At 40.0% G+C, this 18,548-nt stretch overlaps 1 protein-coding gene across 1 annotated transcript in view; it reads left to right on the top strand.

Moving 5' to 3' along the window:
* Window positions 1-12,365: 12,365 nt before the first annotated feature.
* The window catches only part of TNNI3K (TNNI3 interacting kinase), a 172,343-nt gene continuing 166,160 nt past the window's right edge, over window positions 12,366-18,548 (top strand). Inside the window, exons 1-2 of the mRNA XM_077824517.1 lie at window positions 12,366-12,405; window positions 13,083-13,191. Coding sequence (XP_077680643.1) covers window positions 12,366-12,405; window positions 13,083-13,191 — 149 coding nt within the window. The remainder of the gene's footprint in view (window positions 12,406-13,082; window positions 13,192-18,548) is intronic.

The raw sequence follows: 18,548 nt of genomic DNA, 5'->3' as shown, positions 1-18,548 counted from the left end.
GCTTTCGTGAGCTACAGCTCACTTCATCGGTTGCATGCTCACAAAAGCTTATGCTCAAATAAATTTGTTAGTCTCTAAGGTGCCACAAGTACTCCTTTTCTTTTTGTAAACCCTGGGTCTTTTTCTGCACAACTGCTGCCTAGCCATTCGGTCCCTAGTCTGCAGCAGTGCATGGGATTCTTCAGTCCTAAGTGCAGGACTCTGCAGTTATCTTTGTTGAACCTCATCAAATTTCTTTTGGCCCAATCCTCTAATTTGTCTAGGTCCCTCTGTATCTTATCCCTACCCTCCAGTGTATCTACCACTCCTCCCAGTTTCGTGTCATCTGCAAACTTGCTGAGGGTGCAATCCACGCCATCCTCCAGATCATTAATGAAGATATTGAACAAAACCAGCCCCAGGACTGACCCTTGGGGCACTCTGCTTGATACAGACTGCCAACTAGACATGGAACCATTGATCACTACCCATTGAGCCCGACGAGCTAGCCAGCTTTCTATCCACCTTGTAGTCCATTCATCCAGCCCATACTTCTTTAACTTTCTGGCAAGAATACTGTGGGAGACCATATCAAAAGCTTTGCTAAAGTCAAGGAATAACATATCCACTGCTTTCCCCTCATCCACAGAGCGAGTTGTCTCATCATAGAAGGCAATTAGATTAGTCAGGCATGACTTGCCCTGGGTGAATCACTTTCCTCTAAGTGCTTCAGAATTGATTCCTTGAGGACCTGATCCATGATTTTCCAGGGACTGAGATGAAGCTGACTGGCCTGTAGTTTCCCTGATCCTCCTCCTTCCCTTTCTTAAAGATGGGCACTACTGTAGCCTTTTTCCAGTCATCCAGGACCTCCCCCAATCACCATGAGTTTTTAAAGATAATGGCCAATGGCTCTGTAATCACATCCGCCAACTCCTTTAGCACCCTCGGATGCAGTGCATCCAGCCCCATGGACTTGTGCTCGTCCAGCTTTTCTAAATAATCCCGAACCACTTCTTTCTCCACAGAGGGCTGGTCACCTCCTCCCCATGCTGTGCTGCCCAGTGCAGTAGTCTGGGAGCTGACCTTGTTCGTGAAGACAGGGGCAAAAAAAGCCTAATGTGCATAATCTTTGTGTCATCAACTAGCGTGAAGTTCTACAAAACATCGTGGAAAACACAAATGTTTGACACACAGACTTTGTGTCTTCCATTAGAGACCAGACTTTGCTCCTTGATAGTTTTCATGCTGAATTGCCTCATCAGTATAAAGACTTAAATACATGGTAACCAGTAATTGTATTCTTTTAATATGCTCATTCATTCTTAACTATTATAAGAAGATTTATTTTAAGACGGTCCCCAAACATAATGCATTAGTAACCACATTGTTCACTGAAATTAGTTTTAGTATAAAGACAGAGATTTTGGTTTTTGTATCCAGAGCTGTTGGATCATATTAAAGAAGTTCTGTATTAAAATCACAAGTAAGTTTGATTCCCCTCCCCATAGTTTAAATTGCAGGGCATTGCTAATTAAGAGGTCTCTTGTCTCTTGGTCTGGGTTTTTTTGTTGTTGTAGTTACTGTTTCTCTCCCTCTGTGTGTGAAACTTGCAAGCTGCTAATTGTGTGAGAACATCCTAAAACAGAGAGAGATTCAAAGTGATACTTTGTAACAACAAGAAAAGGAGTACTTGTGGCACCTTAGAAACTAACCAATTTATATGAGCATAGGCTTCGGACCCCCAGGACACTCAGTTAAGCTTGTGATCAAGCTGGCAGTCTGCCGCGAGGCGAGCTACTGCCTGTCCCAGCCCCTGCTTCTCAGCGCTCCCTTGATGCTCTTAACTGAGTGTCCTGGGGGTCCGAAGTGTATGCTCAAATAAATTTGTTAGTCTCTAAGGTGCCACAAGTACTCCTTTTTCTTTTTGCGAATACAGACTAACACGGCTGCTACTCTGAAATTTGTAACAACAGAAACAGCACACAGAGACTCCCCACCCTTTTGTTGTATTTATCTTGCTTTGTTAACAATTGTGATTAAAATAGAGATAGAGGATGTATGTGGATGGATGCTTGGTATAGATAACAGATAACAAATGAATGATCAGGGAGGTGCCAGCCTAGGAGTTCAGGATCGATCGGCCAAAGAATGCGCAGAGTAGAGACAACCAGATGACCTCCAGAGCCTCCCGAAGGGCAGACTGGAATCCACCCAACAGCCTCAAGGATGGGAGAACCAAAGAACAAGATAACATCTGGCAGCACGGAGCCATCAGGAATGTGCCATCTGCTGATTGATTCAGCAACAGCATGATGAAGCAATTCCCATAGACTGGCACAGGAATAAATTCCTATAAAAATGGACTTTAGAAACTGAGAACTTTGAGTCTGGTTCTGCTACCACCCTCCAGGAGCATCAGATGCACATCTGACAAAGACTCAGCTCCACCCTCATGCCCAAGTTACCTGGCCGGTAACTTGGCATGAGCAACCTCTAGGCTGGTAACTATAACAAATTTGCTGAACCTGTGTGTGTGTATGAATGAACCTGTGAATGAATGTGAAACTGAATGACTATTGCTATAACTATAAGCTATAACTGCCTGTCTGCTATGATTCTTTTTGTATTTACAATAAATGCGACATTTTGTCTTATCCCCTTTAATAAGATCCTGCTGGTTTATATTTTATTGGTATACCACAGCGGGTGTTTGGGGATGAGGAGGTGAGAGAGAGGCACAATGACCAAATAGTCTTGGAAGAGTTCTTAATTCCTGAAAAGACTGCAGTCTGTATTCCTCCCAACTGGAAGGACAGAAGGAGTAGAATCCTGGTCAGACCCCACCACACCCAGCCATGCCTCTGTGGTTTGTGGAGTGCCTTGGAGTACTCCACAACATTTGGGCTTGGGCTGGAGTCCAAATGTCTGCACCACAATTTTACAGCCCCATAGCATGAGCCCCACAAGCCCAAGTCAGCTGACACAGGCCAGCCATGGGGGTTTAATTGCAGTGTACACATATCCCAAGTCTGTAGTAGCCCCCTTTTACTCCCCGTACAGGTGCATGAGGAAGCAAAAAATCTCCCTGAGGGCTCCTCTTCCACTTCAGAAGAGGAAGCACAATCTGTCCCAGAATGTGGAAGCACGGATGTGCTGCTTACTTACTGTGTTCAATAGTATTTCTGTTCCCGTCATTTACATATGCTTCCCAGCATAAGCCATGTTTCAAGAACCCATCAGTTTTACAAAGCCAGAGGGTGTCTGTTAAAACACACTGTGTGGTTAAAGGTTGATCCTATCTCTGTTTCTCCTTTGTATTGTTATAATCCACACAGCTTTCTTTGCTTCTGCTAGTTAGTTTTACAAGCAGAACTGTCGATAACGACAAAGAAAATAATTGTCCCCAACAAGGTTTCTTATTATGTAGAGCTGTTCACTCAGAATCCTATTAGCAGTACTAGCTATGAAATAGTTCATTCATGGTGTAAGAGCTGGGGGGATGCCAGGCTCAATGTAACTCATCACAGCACTGATATAATCTATCCAGGCCAAGTTACATTGAAATCTGTTGTTGCCAAAATATGCTCACAAATCTGTGCCTAAAGTTTTTTCCTACCATGGAAATACGTATATTTTAATTATGGTGTCACGGTAGGACAGTAATTGCATAGTTTGTAAAACAGTGTCTATTTTAAATCTGATTTTGAAGCTTACACACATCCTTTCCTCTTTTTGTTTTGTTTGTTTTTTGTTTTGTCAGAGGAATACCAGGTGCCACAGAGGGAATGAACAGAACAGGTAATCATCAAATGATCTATACCCTGTCATCCATTCCCAGCTTCTGGCAAACAGAGGCTAGGAGCACCATCCCTGTCCATCCTGGCTAATAGCAATTTATCGACCTATCCTCCAGGAACTTATCTGGTTCTTTTTTGAACCCTGTTATAGTCTTGGCCTTCACAACATCCTCTGGCAAGGAGTTCCACAGGTTGACTATGGCTTCAGAATATTGATGAATCTCTCCTATGCAAGATCTATTCTTTACTTTTTTTTTGATAGTACTACTATTCCCAAAGTAGACATTGCTTAAACAATTGTCTGTATTAAATATACTGTATGTTGCATTCATTGCTCAAATGTTAACTTGTTTACCTCTCTTAAAATATGTGATAGCCTTGAACAGTTTGTGGCTAAGTAATTTCCTATTTTCCTATCACTTTTGAATAGATTCATTAAATGTCCACTCTTTTTCCTTTGCAAGCCAGTGAGGTGTTTCATGTCCAGTCTCATTTAACATGTAGCTTGACAATGCATTGCCTTGAGAGGTAATAAAACATTTAAATGTTGAAGCAGAGAGCTTAATAAAAGCAGATCTTTTGTAACAGAATAAGTGTAGATTTCTTTTACTGGGTGAGAAAGATTAGACTTTTTTATGGGCTTGTGCCAGTCCATGATTGCTTTCTACACTATATATTTTGGCCTTGAGTTTTCAGAAAGCAAACTGGGATCGATAGAGCTGTGGTTAATAAAATTGGGGTTCCTCATGCATTTATTTAATGTTTCTAGTGTTTAAGATATAATTAGGTTTAGTGTAATACCTCTGAAAAGCAATCATTTACAGAGCTATGTTTTAAATAAACTATAGTTTTCCATATATTATTTCAAATAAAATATTATAAATATTTTATCATATGCAGTGTTTTGCTTTATGCGTACACATATAGGTATATATGGCTGATGCACATATTTTGCATGATCAGTTGCAGATCCATCATTAAGGCTATGATTTAGTCACGGGTATTTTCAGTAAAAGTCATGGACAGGACACAGGCAATAAACAAATATTCACTGCTGGTGACCTGTCCATGACTCATACTAAAAATAACTATGATTAAATCGGGACGGGGGGCACTGCTGGAGGGGCCGCCTGGGGCCAGTAGCACCAGCTGTCAGGGGCTGCAGACTATGGCCGCTCTGGCCAGTAGGCTGGGGACCGCTGCCCAGAGCCGCCAGAGCAACAGATGATGTGGCTGTCCTGCGGGCCACCTGAGCAGCCACCCTGGCCCCTACAGAAGTCATGGAGGTCACGGAAGTCACGGAATCCATGACTTTTGCCACCACCATGACCTATACAGAGCCCTATCCATCATGAATAAGCACCACTTACATATGTATCCATTGATTTCAACTGAGTCATAATAGAAAACAAATTTTTGCCCAGTAACTCTTTAAGGAACCCATAATTTTATGTGGACTTCCTTACATTGAAATTATTGTAATATACAATCATACACACTGTAAGGAGAGTGATCACTTAAGATGAGTTGTATGATAACACCCATTTTTTCATGTTCTGTGTGTATATAAATCTCCTCACTGTATTTTCCACTGAAAGCATCCGATGAAGTGAGCTGTAGCTCACGTAAGCTTATGCTCAAATAAATTGGTTAGTCTCTAAGGTGCCACTAGTACTCCTTTTCTTTATATTACTGCATTATTCAAAAAAAGGGAGAAAAGGAATTATGAAAGAACATTTCTGGATGAAAAATGATGATTAGTGACAATAAAAAGCACACACCTGACTATTCCCGAAGGGATCTCAATTAGTCCATTAAAAAAAATTAAAGCATCTATTAGGTTGCCAGCTGCTGGATTCTCTTAAATATTTTTGGTTGTTTAAAGCCATATCCTTTCATTCACTTTAGTGGGAGTTCCACGTATTCAGCCATAGCAAGATATGGCAAAGTCATACAAAAAATAGCTACTATCATTAACATCTTGGGTGAAACCCTGGTTTCCACTGAAGTCGCTGGGAGTTTTGCCATTGATTTCAGTGAAGCCAGGATTTTACCTCTGGTATTTTGTTGATGTACCAAAGGTTTCTTCACTTCATTAGGAATATGGTTTCTTTAAACAAAGTGTAATCAGGGTTCATGGTGCTTCTGTTGACCACCTTGTTAGCAAATGATATAAAGCTGCTGAAGCTCTTGATTTATTGGGGTTAGTGCAGCTCCTTAATTCCTGTGGAACATTAAGGAAGCTGGAGTGGCTCACTAGAGTAAGGAGCGAGGACACAGGAGCCTTGGAGGAAAATATCAGTGAAAAAGTTTAGTCTCAGGCTGATGTGATCCCATTTTTGAGTTAACAAACAAAGCCATGCCCCAGTGGGGGGGTGAATTTGAACACCAACCCAGTGTCTATGTGCTCTGTTGATAGTGTAGGGATTAAGCATCTTCAAGTGGGGATGACATTATTTTTTGCTCATATAATGATATAGTGCCATGGTGGGGGGAAGGTGTTGTATTGCTTTGTAGGCATAATATAACACATGGTTCCAGCCCTTTTGGCCTTTACAGTCCTCTCTGGATAGAAATTTACAGAAGTAAAAGCATCACCATCACCATGCTTTACTATCTGAAGAATTAATAGAATGAACAAAAAGAAGGAGAGGAGGCAAATGCTGAGTGTGTGTGCTGTGGGCCAGCTTGTGAGTCCTTTCTCACATGGAGGAGTAATTACTTACATGAGTACTACCACTGAATCCAATGGGACTCATGGGACTAAATGTTCACCTGTGCAAAAGAAGCTCACAAGCTGGTCCTGTGTTTGTGTTTGGTGTCAGGACCAGTTGAGCTATATTATGTTAACTTGTTGGGGTTTAAAAATAATGAATTCTATGATTTTAATGTGACCGGGCACATGGATTGCAGTGGGATCAAGTGAGCTGAGATTAGTAGCAGAAGACTGGCTAAAAGAAATGAAGTTTAAAAAGAGTATTCAAAGGAAAGGAGGTTGTTAGGCCACACTGGGGGATGATCTGGAGCAAAACTTGGAGTCCATGCAGAAGCAGGAGATGAAGAGATCATTAGGATGCCTGCAAGGCAATGTGGTCCTGTGACTGGTATTCAGGAGACCTGAATTCTGTTCCTAGTTCTGCTTCTTCACATCTCTGTGCTTGTTTCCCCTCTCAGCAACTGTCTGTTTAGATTAGGATCCTTGGGGCAGAAACCGTCTCTCTGCATGTTTGTAAAGTGCCTGGTATAATAGAGCCCTGATATCAATTGAACCTTATTGCAATACAAATAATTGATAATATTTATAATCTGAGCAGAGTTATTGGTGAAAGGTGTGTAGGGAAAGAGGGGTGCAAAGAAATACAAGAAACACTTCTGCTTCTCCAGCAGAAATTCTCAGCACCTAAGGATGTATAATGGAAATGCATACACATTTTTTCCTTGTGGCTTATTCCGACTTCTTGGGCTAATAGGAGGGCCAGTTTACAGGCACTCAGTGGAGCTAGCATTGGGCCCCTAGTGAATAACTGTGCTCCAGACTTGATTTACCCATTGCCTTTTTTCTTTTTTTAACTTACATGGCACTTTACAAAAGTGAACTATTTTTTCCTCAGCCCACCTTTGAGGTAGATGACTACAACTGTCTCCATTTCACAGATGGGAAAAGCAAGGCCTGGCTCAATCAAAGGATTTGCACAAGACCACAAAGTAATAAGAGTTCCCAACACCTAGTCCTATGCCCAGACCACTAGATCATGATGCTGCTCCAAGTATCTTTACTGGCTTCTTAGGGTAGAAAGGATCCACTGATGAACTCTTCATTTAGGCAGGACAAATTAACGCTTCACATTGCTTGCAGCAGGAGTTTTCCATTAAATAAGGACTCTTCCTGAAGAAAAGCAGGATTTGACCTAAATGAGCATGTGCTGGACTTGCTAGACAAATATAGAATTTATAAACCTCTATAGCGCTGCCAGCTTTCCATCCATCCTGAAATTTTACTGTGCTACTGTGCAGGACGGTACAATCTCAAATAAAGCCAAGATGAGTGTTTAATGATTTTTTTCATGTCAATTTTCTTTATTTAATTAGTTTTCCTGTGTAGTGCAATAATGGGGCGCATAATGAACATCATCCTAATGATTTCCCTGAATGCTCTGAGAGCATGGTATAATGAAGAGATTTGGCCATACTGTGTATATTATATTATGAAATTTGAGAGGGGAGTATTATTTCAGTAACCTTTTAGGCAGGAAATTGAAATCGGAGAAATTGGGCACTTAAAGAAGAACATCAGGAGTGGCAGATGAAAAAACAAATGAAAGCTTAGGAGTACTTGTGGCACCTTAGAGACTAACAAATTTATTAGAGCATAAGCTTTCGTGGGCTACAGCCCACTTCATGGGATGCATAGAATGGAACATATAGTAAGAAGATATATATATACATACAGAGAAGATGGACATTTCCATACAAACTGTAAGAGGCTAATTAGTTAAGATGCACTATTATCAGCAGGAGAAAAAAACTTTTGTAGTGATAATCAAGATGGCCCATTTAGACAGTTGACAAGAACGTGTGAGGATACTTAACTTAGGGAAATAGATTCAATATGTGTAATGACCCAGCCACTCCCAGTCTCTATTTAAACCCATGTTAATGGTATCTAGTTTGCATATTAATTCAAGCTCAGCAGTTTCTCCTTAGAGTCTGCTTTTGAAGCTTTTCTGTTGCAAAATTGCCACCATTTAAATCTTTTACTGAATGGCCAGAGAGGTTGAAGTGTTCTCCTATCGCTTTTTGAATGTTATGATTGCTGATGTCAGATTTGTGTCCATTTATTCTTCTGCGTAGAGTCTGTCCGGTTTGGCCAATGTACATGGCAGAGGGGCATTGCTAGCACATGATGGCATAGATCGCATTGGTAGATGTGCAGGTGAACGAGCCCCTGATGGCATGGCTAATGTGATTAGGTCCTACGATGGTGTCACTTGAATAAATATGTGGACAGAGTTGGCATCGGGCTTTGTTGCAAGGATAGGTTCCTGGGTTAGTGTTTTTGTTGTGTGGTGTGTGGTTGCTGGTGAGTATTTGTTTCAGGTTCGGGGACTGTCCGTAAGCGAGGACTGACCTGTTTCCCAAGATCTGTGAGAGTGAGGGATCATTTTTCAGGATAGGCTGTAAATCTTTGATGATGAGCTGGAGAGGTTTTAGTTGGGGGCTGAAGGTGACAGCTAGTGGCGTTCTGTTATTTTCTTTGTTGGGTCTGTCCTGTAGTAGGTGACTTCTGGGTACTCTTCTGGCTCTGTCAATCTGTTTTTTCACTTCAGCAGCAGCTTGAAAGACATAGGTTCCAGAAAGATAGGGGAGATTGAGAATAGCAATACAGAGAAGGGTGAAAATGATTTGGATCTCAATAGAAACTACTATTGCCTTGGAAAGAGAATTTATCTGTAATACAAGAGCTCACTGGTTCCATCCTCTTCTTGTTCCTAAATCTCTAATGCACACACTTCACTTTCTCTCTCCTTTCTACTGGCAGCTCAATAGATCGCATGTGGAAGATTAATCCCTTTGCAAATGCCAGTGTTACACTGTGGTAACAAAAATAGCAGTACTTTTAATCCACTGTCACTGAGGAGCCATTGTAAACACCTGTTTCATTTTATGGGCTATTGAGTCCCTTGTCTTTTATTTTCATAATAATGTTCCTTATTTTAAAGTTCTTGTCATTATCAGTGATATATCTGGATGTCACTGGAACAATATTGAAATAGATAATAGTGACTTACCGCCCTTCCACATAGATATTCTTAGAATGGGAAGAAATTAATCTGAAATAAGGATAATTTCAAAGGGCCTAATCCAGTAAAGACTCCATGAAAAGAACTTTTATCAACTGAAATGGGAAGTGAATTTGGCATGCAGGACTCTTGCAAGGTTGAGTTTGACAGTTGTACATTTTCAAATATAAGTTTTTTTAACATAACTTTAAAAATTAACCCAAGAGCTGTACAGCTGAATGTTCTGTAGATATTGCTTCTGAGGATTATGTTCACTGAAAAATATTGCTTTTGGCTTTTTAATGCTAACTGTATGGATGTTAATTAGAACTGGTCTAACAGTTCAATCTGTTCATGTATAACTTTTTTAATTTGCAAATTGCCTATGAACCAACTGTGATTTTTCTTTTTTACCATTTTGTTAGTTGTTTTCCGTTATTCAACAAACTCTTCATGCAACCACAATTCATCTTATTGGGTAGGTGGAGAAGGAGCACTCCCGATCACACTGGATAGGGGAGCAGGACCACTGGGACTTCCACCAAAGGGGATGACAACAAGAATTGTGGCTCCAGGGCTACTCAGAGGAGGGGGTCACCCAGCCTTAGGGTGAACCGGTATATGGTCAGATAAGAATCCAAGTTTAAGGTCCTGAGCCCTTGGGGTTCCCCCATCGTTGGTTTTATTTTTGCTATTTTGCCAGCAGTGGCTTCTTTCATAGATCTCAAAGAACTCTACAAAGACCAGTGAGCGTTAATATTCTGATTTTACTAGGGTAGAAACTGAGGGTGCCTTGATCAAGGTCATAAAGGAAATGAATGACAGAGCCAGGAATAAAACCTGTCTTCTTACTCTCTGTACAATACCCTACCATGCTGTTTTCCTAGATTTCTCTCACTGATCCCAAACAGAACACTTGGATGTTTGCAGCCTGCCTCTGCTGTCTATGTCAGTGAGCTGGAAATTTCTGGTAGTTTACAGTTTTGAGCTCCTTTTATCAGACAATTCCTCTGACAGGGATAGTTAACGCAGTAAGTAAGGCCAGATCCTGCCTTCACTGATGGCCATAACAAAACTCACAACAATACAGACCCCTTAATATATAGATAGCTTGCTGAATAATCTTCAGAAATTACATTAATACAAACACTGATCTGTTTAATCTCTTTTTCTCCGTCAAGGCTTATAAGGAGGTGGGGCAGAAGTGAATATGTTTATGGGTAATCCTTTGTTTATGTTGTGTTTCTAAATTATGGGCTAAGTATTCACAGAACCTACATTTGGATGGGTGCCCATAACTGCATTTTAGGAATCTGAAGAAAAATAAATAAATATGCAGCTAATACAAGCTGGGAAATATAGACACCCATTATGGCCGTAAGTCTGTAGCTTTGATAGTTGCTTGGATGTGGAGTGTCAGTTATGAGACCTATGTCTTCTCAAATATTTGGTGCATATCACAGGATGTATTGTCAACGCAACTCAAATTATTTAAAAATACATACTTGGTTTTGGGTGCAAATCAGGGCAAATAAACTGGTGCGGTCATGCTGTGATAGAAACTACAACAGGAATACTGGTTTGTTTACAATGGGATGTAGCACATTAAAAGTTTTAGGTGTGTATGTGTGTGTATGCACATATTATCTTGACTGGAATCCTTAAGGCAAGACATTATATACAGAAAAAACTGTCAAGGTCAAGTGCTGTGCTTTCTAACCTTGATACTATCACTTTAAATATTTGTTTTAAACTACCAGTATAAAACATAAATAGAAGACTCACAAGTGCAGAGAACAGAATGAATAAAATATTGGAGTGAGAAAAAAAAGGTGAGAGACTTTGGGGGAGGGTAGGAGGGACCGGTTGAGAGAGAAAGACAGACAGACAGGGGAGCAGATCATTGGTAAGTTGAATCCAAAGCACTAAACTGTTTATTTTACTTTTTTTAGAGCCTCAAAGATAACCAAACTACTCTCTTTGCTTCCTTCCTTCCTTCCTTCCTTCCTTCCTTCCTCCTTAAAGACACTAATCAATATCAAGCTGTAGTCCCCTGCTGGTGGAAAGTCCACCTACAGCAGGGATGCAAGCCACATAAGTGGCCTGCATCTCCCACTCCTCTTGGGGGTAACAGAGCTGGCCAGTACAGCATTCTCCAGGGCAACCTCTTCCATTAGCACTCTAATAGAACCCCAAGCTGGACTGCCCTAGCAGAAATGATGACAGTACAGCTGCTTTTCGTGTCCCCAGGGCTGAACTCCTGTGAGACAGATCAGGAAACAAGGACACAAAATGCACGTGTACACCATAACCTTGAGCTAATGGGTGAATCAATTTTTCCACTCAATTCTATGATACTTCATTGGCATAACAAGCTGGACAAGCGTTGCCAAAGTGTAAGAAAAAGATGTACTCAGACGAAAACACAACCTATCCACAATAGGATTACACGCTGTGATTGGGAATCGATTCCATGTCTATTCCTCACCACTGATCTGGTGGCAGTTTGCTCACCCTCCCCTATGTATGGGTAGTCAACAGATGGAAGCAAATATTGCCGCTGAAACATTTGCAATTTATTCTTGACACTGTATTTTAAACAAACTGATTAGTTACCTTTATTATTTTATACTTGATAGCACACATTGTTTTGCTCTGTGTCATTGTTGCATGACATTCCATTTGGCACACAGTTTATTTTTAGCCAGAGACTATCAAAGTATTTTTCAGTAGGGCTGTCACTGCACTTGAACAAGGAATCATTACTGCAAGAACTTTACTGAAACAAAGAAGAAATATTGAACAAATGGGGAATTATAAATCTAGACCAACCCAAACTTGCACTGGTAATTAATGTTGTTTCTTTAAATGCAATATGATATAAATCCATCAACCAGCAGCAAAGGTAGCATTAGCAAATTTACTCATTTGCTAATTTCCTCTTGAGTTCAAGGATAAGGTATTATATTACTCCTAATCTATATGAAGGCTGGCTTGACTCAAATCACATACAGTATCTATGAAAGAAAAAGAGGAAGAAAAGCCAGCAAATTTCTTCAAACCATTAGATCATACTAAATTAGATTATTTTGTTGATTTAATTAATATTTAATTAGAACATTACAAAACTTAGAACTATTTTTATTCTGTACTTCTATACCGTTAACACTTAGATATTTAGAACTAACAAATACAACCTTATGAACTTAGCTTTTCACTATTAAAATGAAATGAATTTTCAAGAAAGATTGAAATATCTAATACTATGTATAGCATAGGTATGTGTGTGTGTATATTGTTTTACACAAGGAAAAAACTCCTAACTCTTTTTGCATAATACATATAATATCATTTAAACTGCAAATATCCATAATTTAAACTGAAAGTGTTCTTAGCAAAATAATCTATAATTTGGTAAATTTGATAGTGAAGTTGTTTTGATTACTGGGAGATTGTGATTTGTGTGCTCATGTTGTATAGGGCATGAAGTATATTGTGAATCGTATTTGCTTTTTCTTGTTAGATGAATGGAAGAAGAAAGTTAGTGAATCATACGCTATAATCTTAGAAAGATTAGAAGATGACCTGCAGATCAAAGAAAAGGAGTTCACAGAACTGAAACATGTCTTTAGGTAAATGATTCTGGAATCTTGTTTATTATATTTAGAAACAATAATTAGTTTTTTAATGTTGGTGTAGTTGCAAATGTTTTCATATATGTGTCAATGAGCGTTGCACAGATGGATAGTCTATATCTGCATTCTATTTATATCTGCTATCTGTTTTCAGGAGTAAGTCCTTATAACTTTGGGCCAGTGTCCCACATTCTAGTACCAAGATTAATGGCTGCTTATTACTAGAGCTGGGTGAATACTGCCAAAATTTTACTGCAAATGTATGTTTGAATTTTGTAATGAATTTGCTTTAGCAGTGTACATACCTCCTTTTGTTCATTCTCCAAAAATGCTTTGGCAAACAAGTCTACTGGCAGGCATATTTGCAGATTTTTACACAAAGATGCAGGCAGAATAGTTGCTGAAAGTAATTTCAAATTCCTAATTGTAGTCACTTTATCAGGAAACCTGATTCTAAAACTCCTACTCATCCAATAAGGTAACATACTGTTATGGGTCAGGCATGATCACCGCCTAAGATTCAGAATAAATGCAAAGAAACCATTTTAATCAGGCCTGAAACAATAGAATCATAGAATCGTAGAACGGGAAGAGACCTTGAGAAGTCTTCTAGTCCAGTCCCCTGCACTCGAGGCAGGACTAAGTACTATCTAAACCAGTGGTGGGCAACGTGCGGCCCACGGGTCACACATGGCCCGTCAGGGTAATCCACTGGTGGGCTGCCAGACAGTTTGTTTATATTTATATGGCCCGCAGCTCCTAGTGGCCGCAGTTCACTGTTCCCGGACAATGGGAGCTGCGGGAAGCGGCGCGGGCTGCAGGGATGTGCTGGCTGCCACTCCCCACAGCTCCCATTAGTGGGGAACGGTGAACCGTTGCCACTGGGAGCTGCGGTAGGCCGTGCAAATGTAAACAAGCTGTCTGGCGGCCTACCAATGGATTACCCTGATGGGCAGCATGTGGCCGCAGGTTGCCTACCACTGATCTAAACCATCCCTGACAGGTGGTTGTCTAGCCTGCTCTTAAAAATCTCCCACGATGGAGATTCCACAACCTCCTGAGGCAATTTATTCCAGTGCTTAACTAACCTGATGGGAAGTTTTTCCTAATGTCCAACCTAAACCACCCTTGTTGCAATTTAAGCCCATTGCTTCTTGTCCTATCCTCAGAAGTTAATGAGAACAATTTTTCTCCCTCTTCCCTGTAACAGCCTTTTATGTACTTGAAATTACAGTAGCCCACAAAATACAGACACATGGAAAAGCAGAGTAAAAGCTGAATCATGTGGGGGTTTTCAAATGCAGGGGCTGAGGCTTTGATTGATAGAACTGTTTTGGGCGGAGGAGGAGGGTCATTGAGCACAAGCTGAAGTGCCGCAGGACAAGCTGAAGCAGCTAGAGAAAGCCAAGAAGATGGTAACAGAAGGCTGGTAACATAGTCCAGAGAAAAAGCTTTTTGGGAAGAGAGTACCTATGGGAAGGCAGGCTTGGATCAGCGAACAAAGGAACTGTCTCCTGCTGTTTGTGTCCTTCTGTGTTCAGGGAAATAGGACTTTGAAAATAAAACTTACATTAAATAAATACCTATTGCCAATTTGTCCTAACTGAAACAACCTACCAGACCCTGAATTTTCTGCTAGCCATAAGTTAAAAGGGATAACAAATACCATGTGAGCTCAACAAATGGCTTGTGAATGAGTTAATTTGCAGAAGCTATCTAGTAAATAATTTCAAACATCAAATGCACTTGAGGAAAATATTGTGTTCTGTTGCCAGACCGTTAACAAATAAAAAAGGCAAAATTGGTCAGCTAACCTATTCATTCTGATTATTCACTCAGCTTTGTTAATTACCATTGTTTGAAACCCCAATTTGAAATGCAGATTGTTGATTATATTGGGCTGGATCCTGAAAAATGCTGAGCATTCTGGGTCTGAGCCAACAAAGCACTTAAGCACATGCTCAATTTTAAGTATGTGAGTAACTCCATTGACTTAACTGTAAAGTGTGTATTTAAATGTTTTGCTACAATGCTCAACACTTTGAAGCATTGAGTCCACTGAGCTGCAGTAGAAAGTATATTTTTGTCTCTGCATTAGGTAAAAGAGAAGAAAATAATTTATTATGTGGCTAGCTGGCCACTGGAAGCTGACCACTTTGTCCTGAAACCAAGTGTAGGACCATTAAATGTGTCAGTCAACTTTCTCTTGTTAAGTGGGGAATGCTATTAATTCCCACTGAAGTCAATGAGAATTACTGATACTTAGCACATTGCAGGGCTGGGCCCTCTGTTACTGACATCCGAAAAGTGGACTTTTGACTTTTAATCAGGATTCAAATATCTATCGACAGGTTCAGCTCTCCCATCCACCCTGGGTCACTGGAATTGGTCAGTGTACCAATGTGAATCTAAAATCAGAATCTGGTCTGAAGGCTATAGTTTTTGTCCAAGTTTAATAGTAATGGGATAATTATTCTGTGTGGCTCTGTCACCTCTGAGGAGACATTAAACAAGGCTGGTAGGATACACCCACACAAGAGAAAATCTTTTGTTCAGTGAGGAAGAAAAATAATTTTGAGAAACTGGTTAGAGGCCAGGGAGAAGTTGGTTATGAGACTGCTGGAGAAGAAATATGGGGTGGCAAGACTTGTGCACTCTGCTAGTACATTTTTCCTCATAACATACCTGTTGCAGAAGATTTTTGAAAAGACATTCTCTTTCCTGTGCTCAGACTTGGTGGCTGAAAGGAAGGTAAGGCTAAATGCAGTTTCCCCAAAACAACCTCAAAATTATGGTGGGACATATTTGCATCTGTGTACATTTTAAAGGCTGTGTATGGAGTTTCACTTTACATGACATGCTTTGCAAAGAAACAGCCTCCAAAAGCCAGAAACATGTAGTTTTATGATATAAAATGCGACTTCACAGTTCACACTGATGTTCTTGCTATGATCACATGTGCCTCTGCTGTCAGTATACCATTGCACAACTTGTTAAAGGGTATGCTTTGGATTGTCACATGCCAAAATTGGTGCTGGTCATGTTTACTACTTGTTTTATGTCAGTATCTAGAGGCCACAACAAAGTTCATATAGACACTGTGTCAGCCTCTGTGCGAGCACAAGGGGGAAGAAAGTACCTGCCCTGAAGAATTTACTGTCTAAATAACTGAGGCAGACAAAGGGAAGGAGAAAAAAAAGTGTTATCGTCTCCATTTTGAAGCAGTGGTATTGGGGCACAGGTTGATACAATGACTTGCCCAAGGTCACACCAGCAATCTGTTGCAAAGCTGGCAACTGAACCCAGATCTCCTGAGTGTCAATGCAGTGCCTTAATCTCAGTCCCACCCTTTTCCGAAGGGGTAGCCGATCGCAGGAACTTCCTGAAAGGGGGACTTATTTGGTCAGAAGGGGATTCGAAGCACACCCTGGGGAACTCACATTTAGGCTTTGTAACCACAAACCTCAAAATCTAAGACCAATGGAAATGGTTTTATGAATTTTAAAAAAAAAAATTACTCTGGAAGCCTTTTCAACACATAAACGTTGCCTTGCAGTGTTTGCAACTAAACCATTGCTGTCAGAATATGAGAAACACAAAGTGTAACTGAGTACAAATTGACTATAAACCAGAGAAACTGAAAATCTATTTTCCTCTTCCATGTTGAGAGAAAAGGAAAATATAAACAAATGGCCTAAGTGGTGAAAAATTAGATTTTTAGTAATATATGAGGTCTTTTTAACAGGGAAGGGAATTTGATCTTTAGAAATATGTGAGTTTTGAACTTGACAGCATCCCCTTCAATGCTACCATTTGTTTTATGTCACTGAACTCTAGAAGGGAGAGTGGGAGACGTGATATTCCAATAGAATCATATTTGGGTATTTTGAAACTCTTAAAATTCATTCATCAAATGAATCAATCTATCTCTTGATTCATGCACCAAAATGTATTAAAACACAAATTCCAAGCATGGGGGTGGGGGGGAGATATGTTAACAAAAAGGAGTTTTCCCCAAACCTCTGGAGTTTCTTTCCCACAATCACCCCTCAAGGAAAATCTGAAAGAATAGATGGGCCTTACATCAGTATCATTAATCATGCTATGCCTGAGAGGACACGTATGGAGCTATAACATATTTGAAGAATGAGATTTTCTTTATAGTGAGCAAAACATTTTGTTTTCCTTAGTAAAAAGTAAGTGGTAAATGAAGAACAGTCATTAAAGAAAAAAATGTGACTGTAATGTATGGAAGAATTATTCCATATCAGAACAGTTTACATTAAGAAAATAGAAACAAGACCAGCAGGCTTCCTGAATGCCTAATACCTGCCATCTAGGTGACAGATGTGGAAACTTAGCCTTGCTAGAAGCTAGTCAAACTAATACATACAACTTTTCAGAAAGGAGTCTAGCTCTTGGTTTTATCAATAGGCTTTACATATTCATATGTATCAGTTCCACACCCCTTTTTTACTAGAATATCATTCCTCATGGAATGGACCTAAAGACCTGGGTTTGTATAACCTATTCTAAGTTAGTCGCTGGAGCATGTCTGGAATTTCTGTTGGGATGATTTTGTGACAGGAAATGCGGTTTCCACAAGATTGAAATTTTCTTTGGAAAAATCTTCCTTATGATGACATTTTCTGTTGGAAAACTTGAAATGAAATTTTGGGTTGTTTTTACCTGTTCGGAATATTTTGTTTTGTTGAACTGAACCAAAATGTTTCATTTTCAAATCAGTTTAATAAAACACCAACTTGTATTTATTTCCCTATTAACAATTGCATTGGAATTCTAGTTTGGGCCCCATTCTCTCCTATGGGCTGAGCTCCTCAGAGGACTATATCTCCCATAATACAATGCGGATTTTCCTTTGGCCAAGCAAGATACATCACAGGAGTAACATGAATCTAGGTTTGTCATGGGACGTATAATCCAGCCAGGGAGCCTGGCTCAGAAGGGACAAGTGGGAGGCATGAGGTTTCTGAACTACAGCTCCCATGAGGCAATGCACCACAATGGGAAAATGCAGTTTAATGATGAACTGACTTGAAACAAAGCATTTCAAATCACTTCAACAAACCAAACAAGAAATGTTTTGATTTGGGGTATGCTGAAATATTTTATTTTGAGCAAAATATTTTGGTTTTATTGAAAATGTTCGAACAAAATGTTTCAGCATTTCCAAATAGAAATCGTTTGGAAATCGATTTTTGAAAATGTCAACTTCTCAACCCAATTTGGTATGGAATTGACTGTGGAAATGTTGGAATTCAGCTCTGCTGATGCCAAGCCCACTGTCCTTCCCCCCCCCCCCACCAAAAAAAAACTTTGTAAAGATGGAATAA

The sequence above is a fragment of the Eretmochelys imbricata genome, chromosome 8 (genome assembly GCF_965152235.1).
Source record: "Eretmochelys imbricata isolate rEreImb1 chromosome 8, rEreImb1.hap1, whole genome shotgun sequence".
NCBI lineage: Eukaryota > Metazoa > Chordata > Testudines > Cheloniidae > Eretmochelys > Eretmochelys imbricata.
This window is presented reverse-complemented; position numbering and strand designations above follow the sequence as displayed.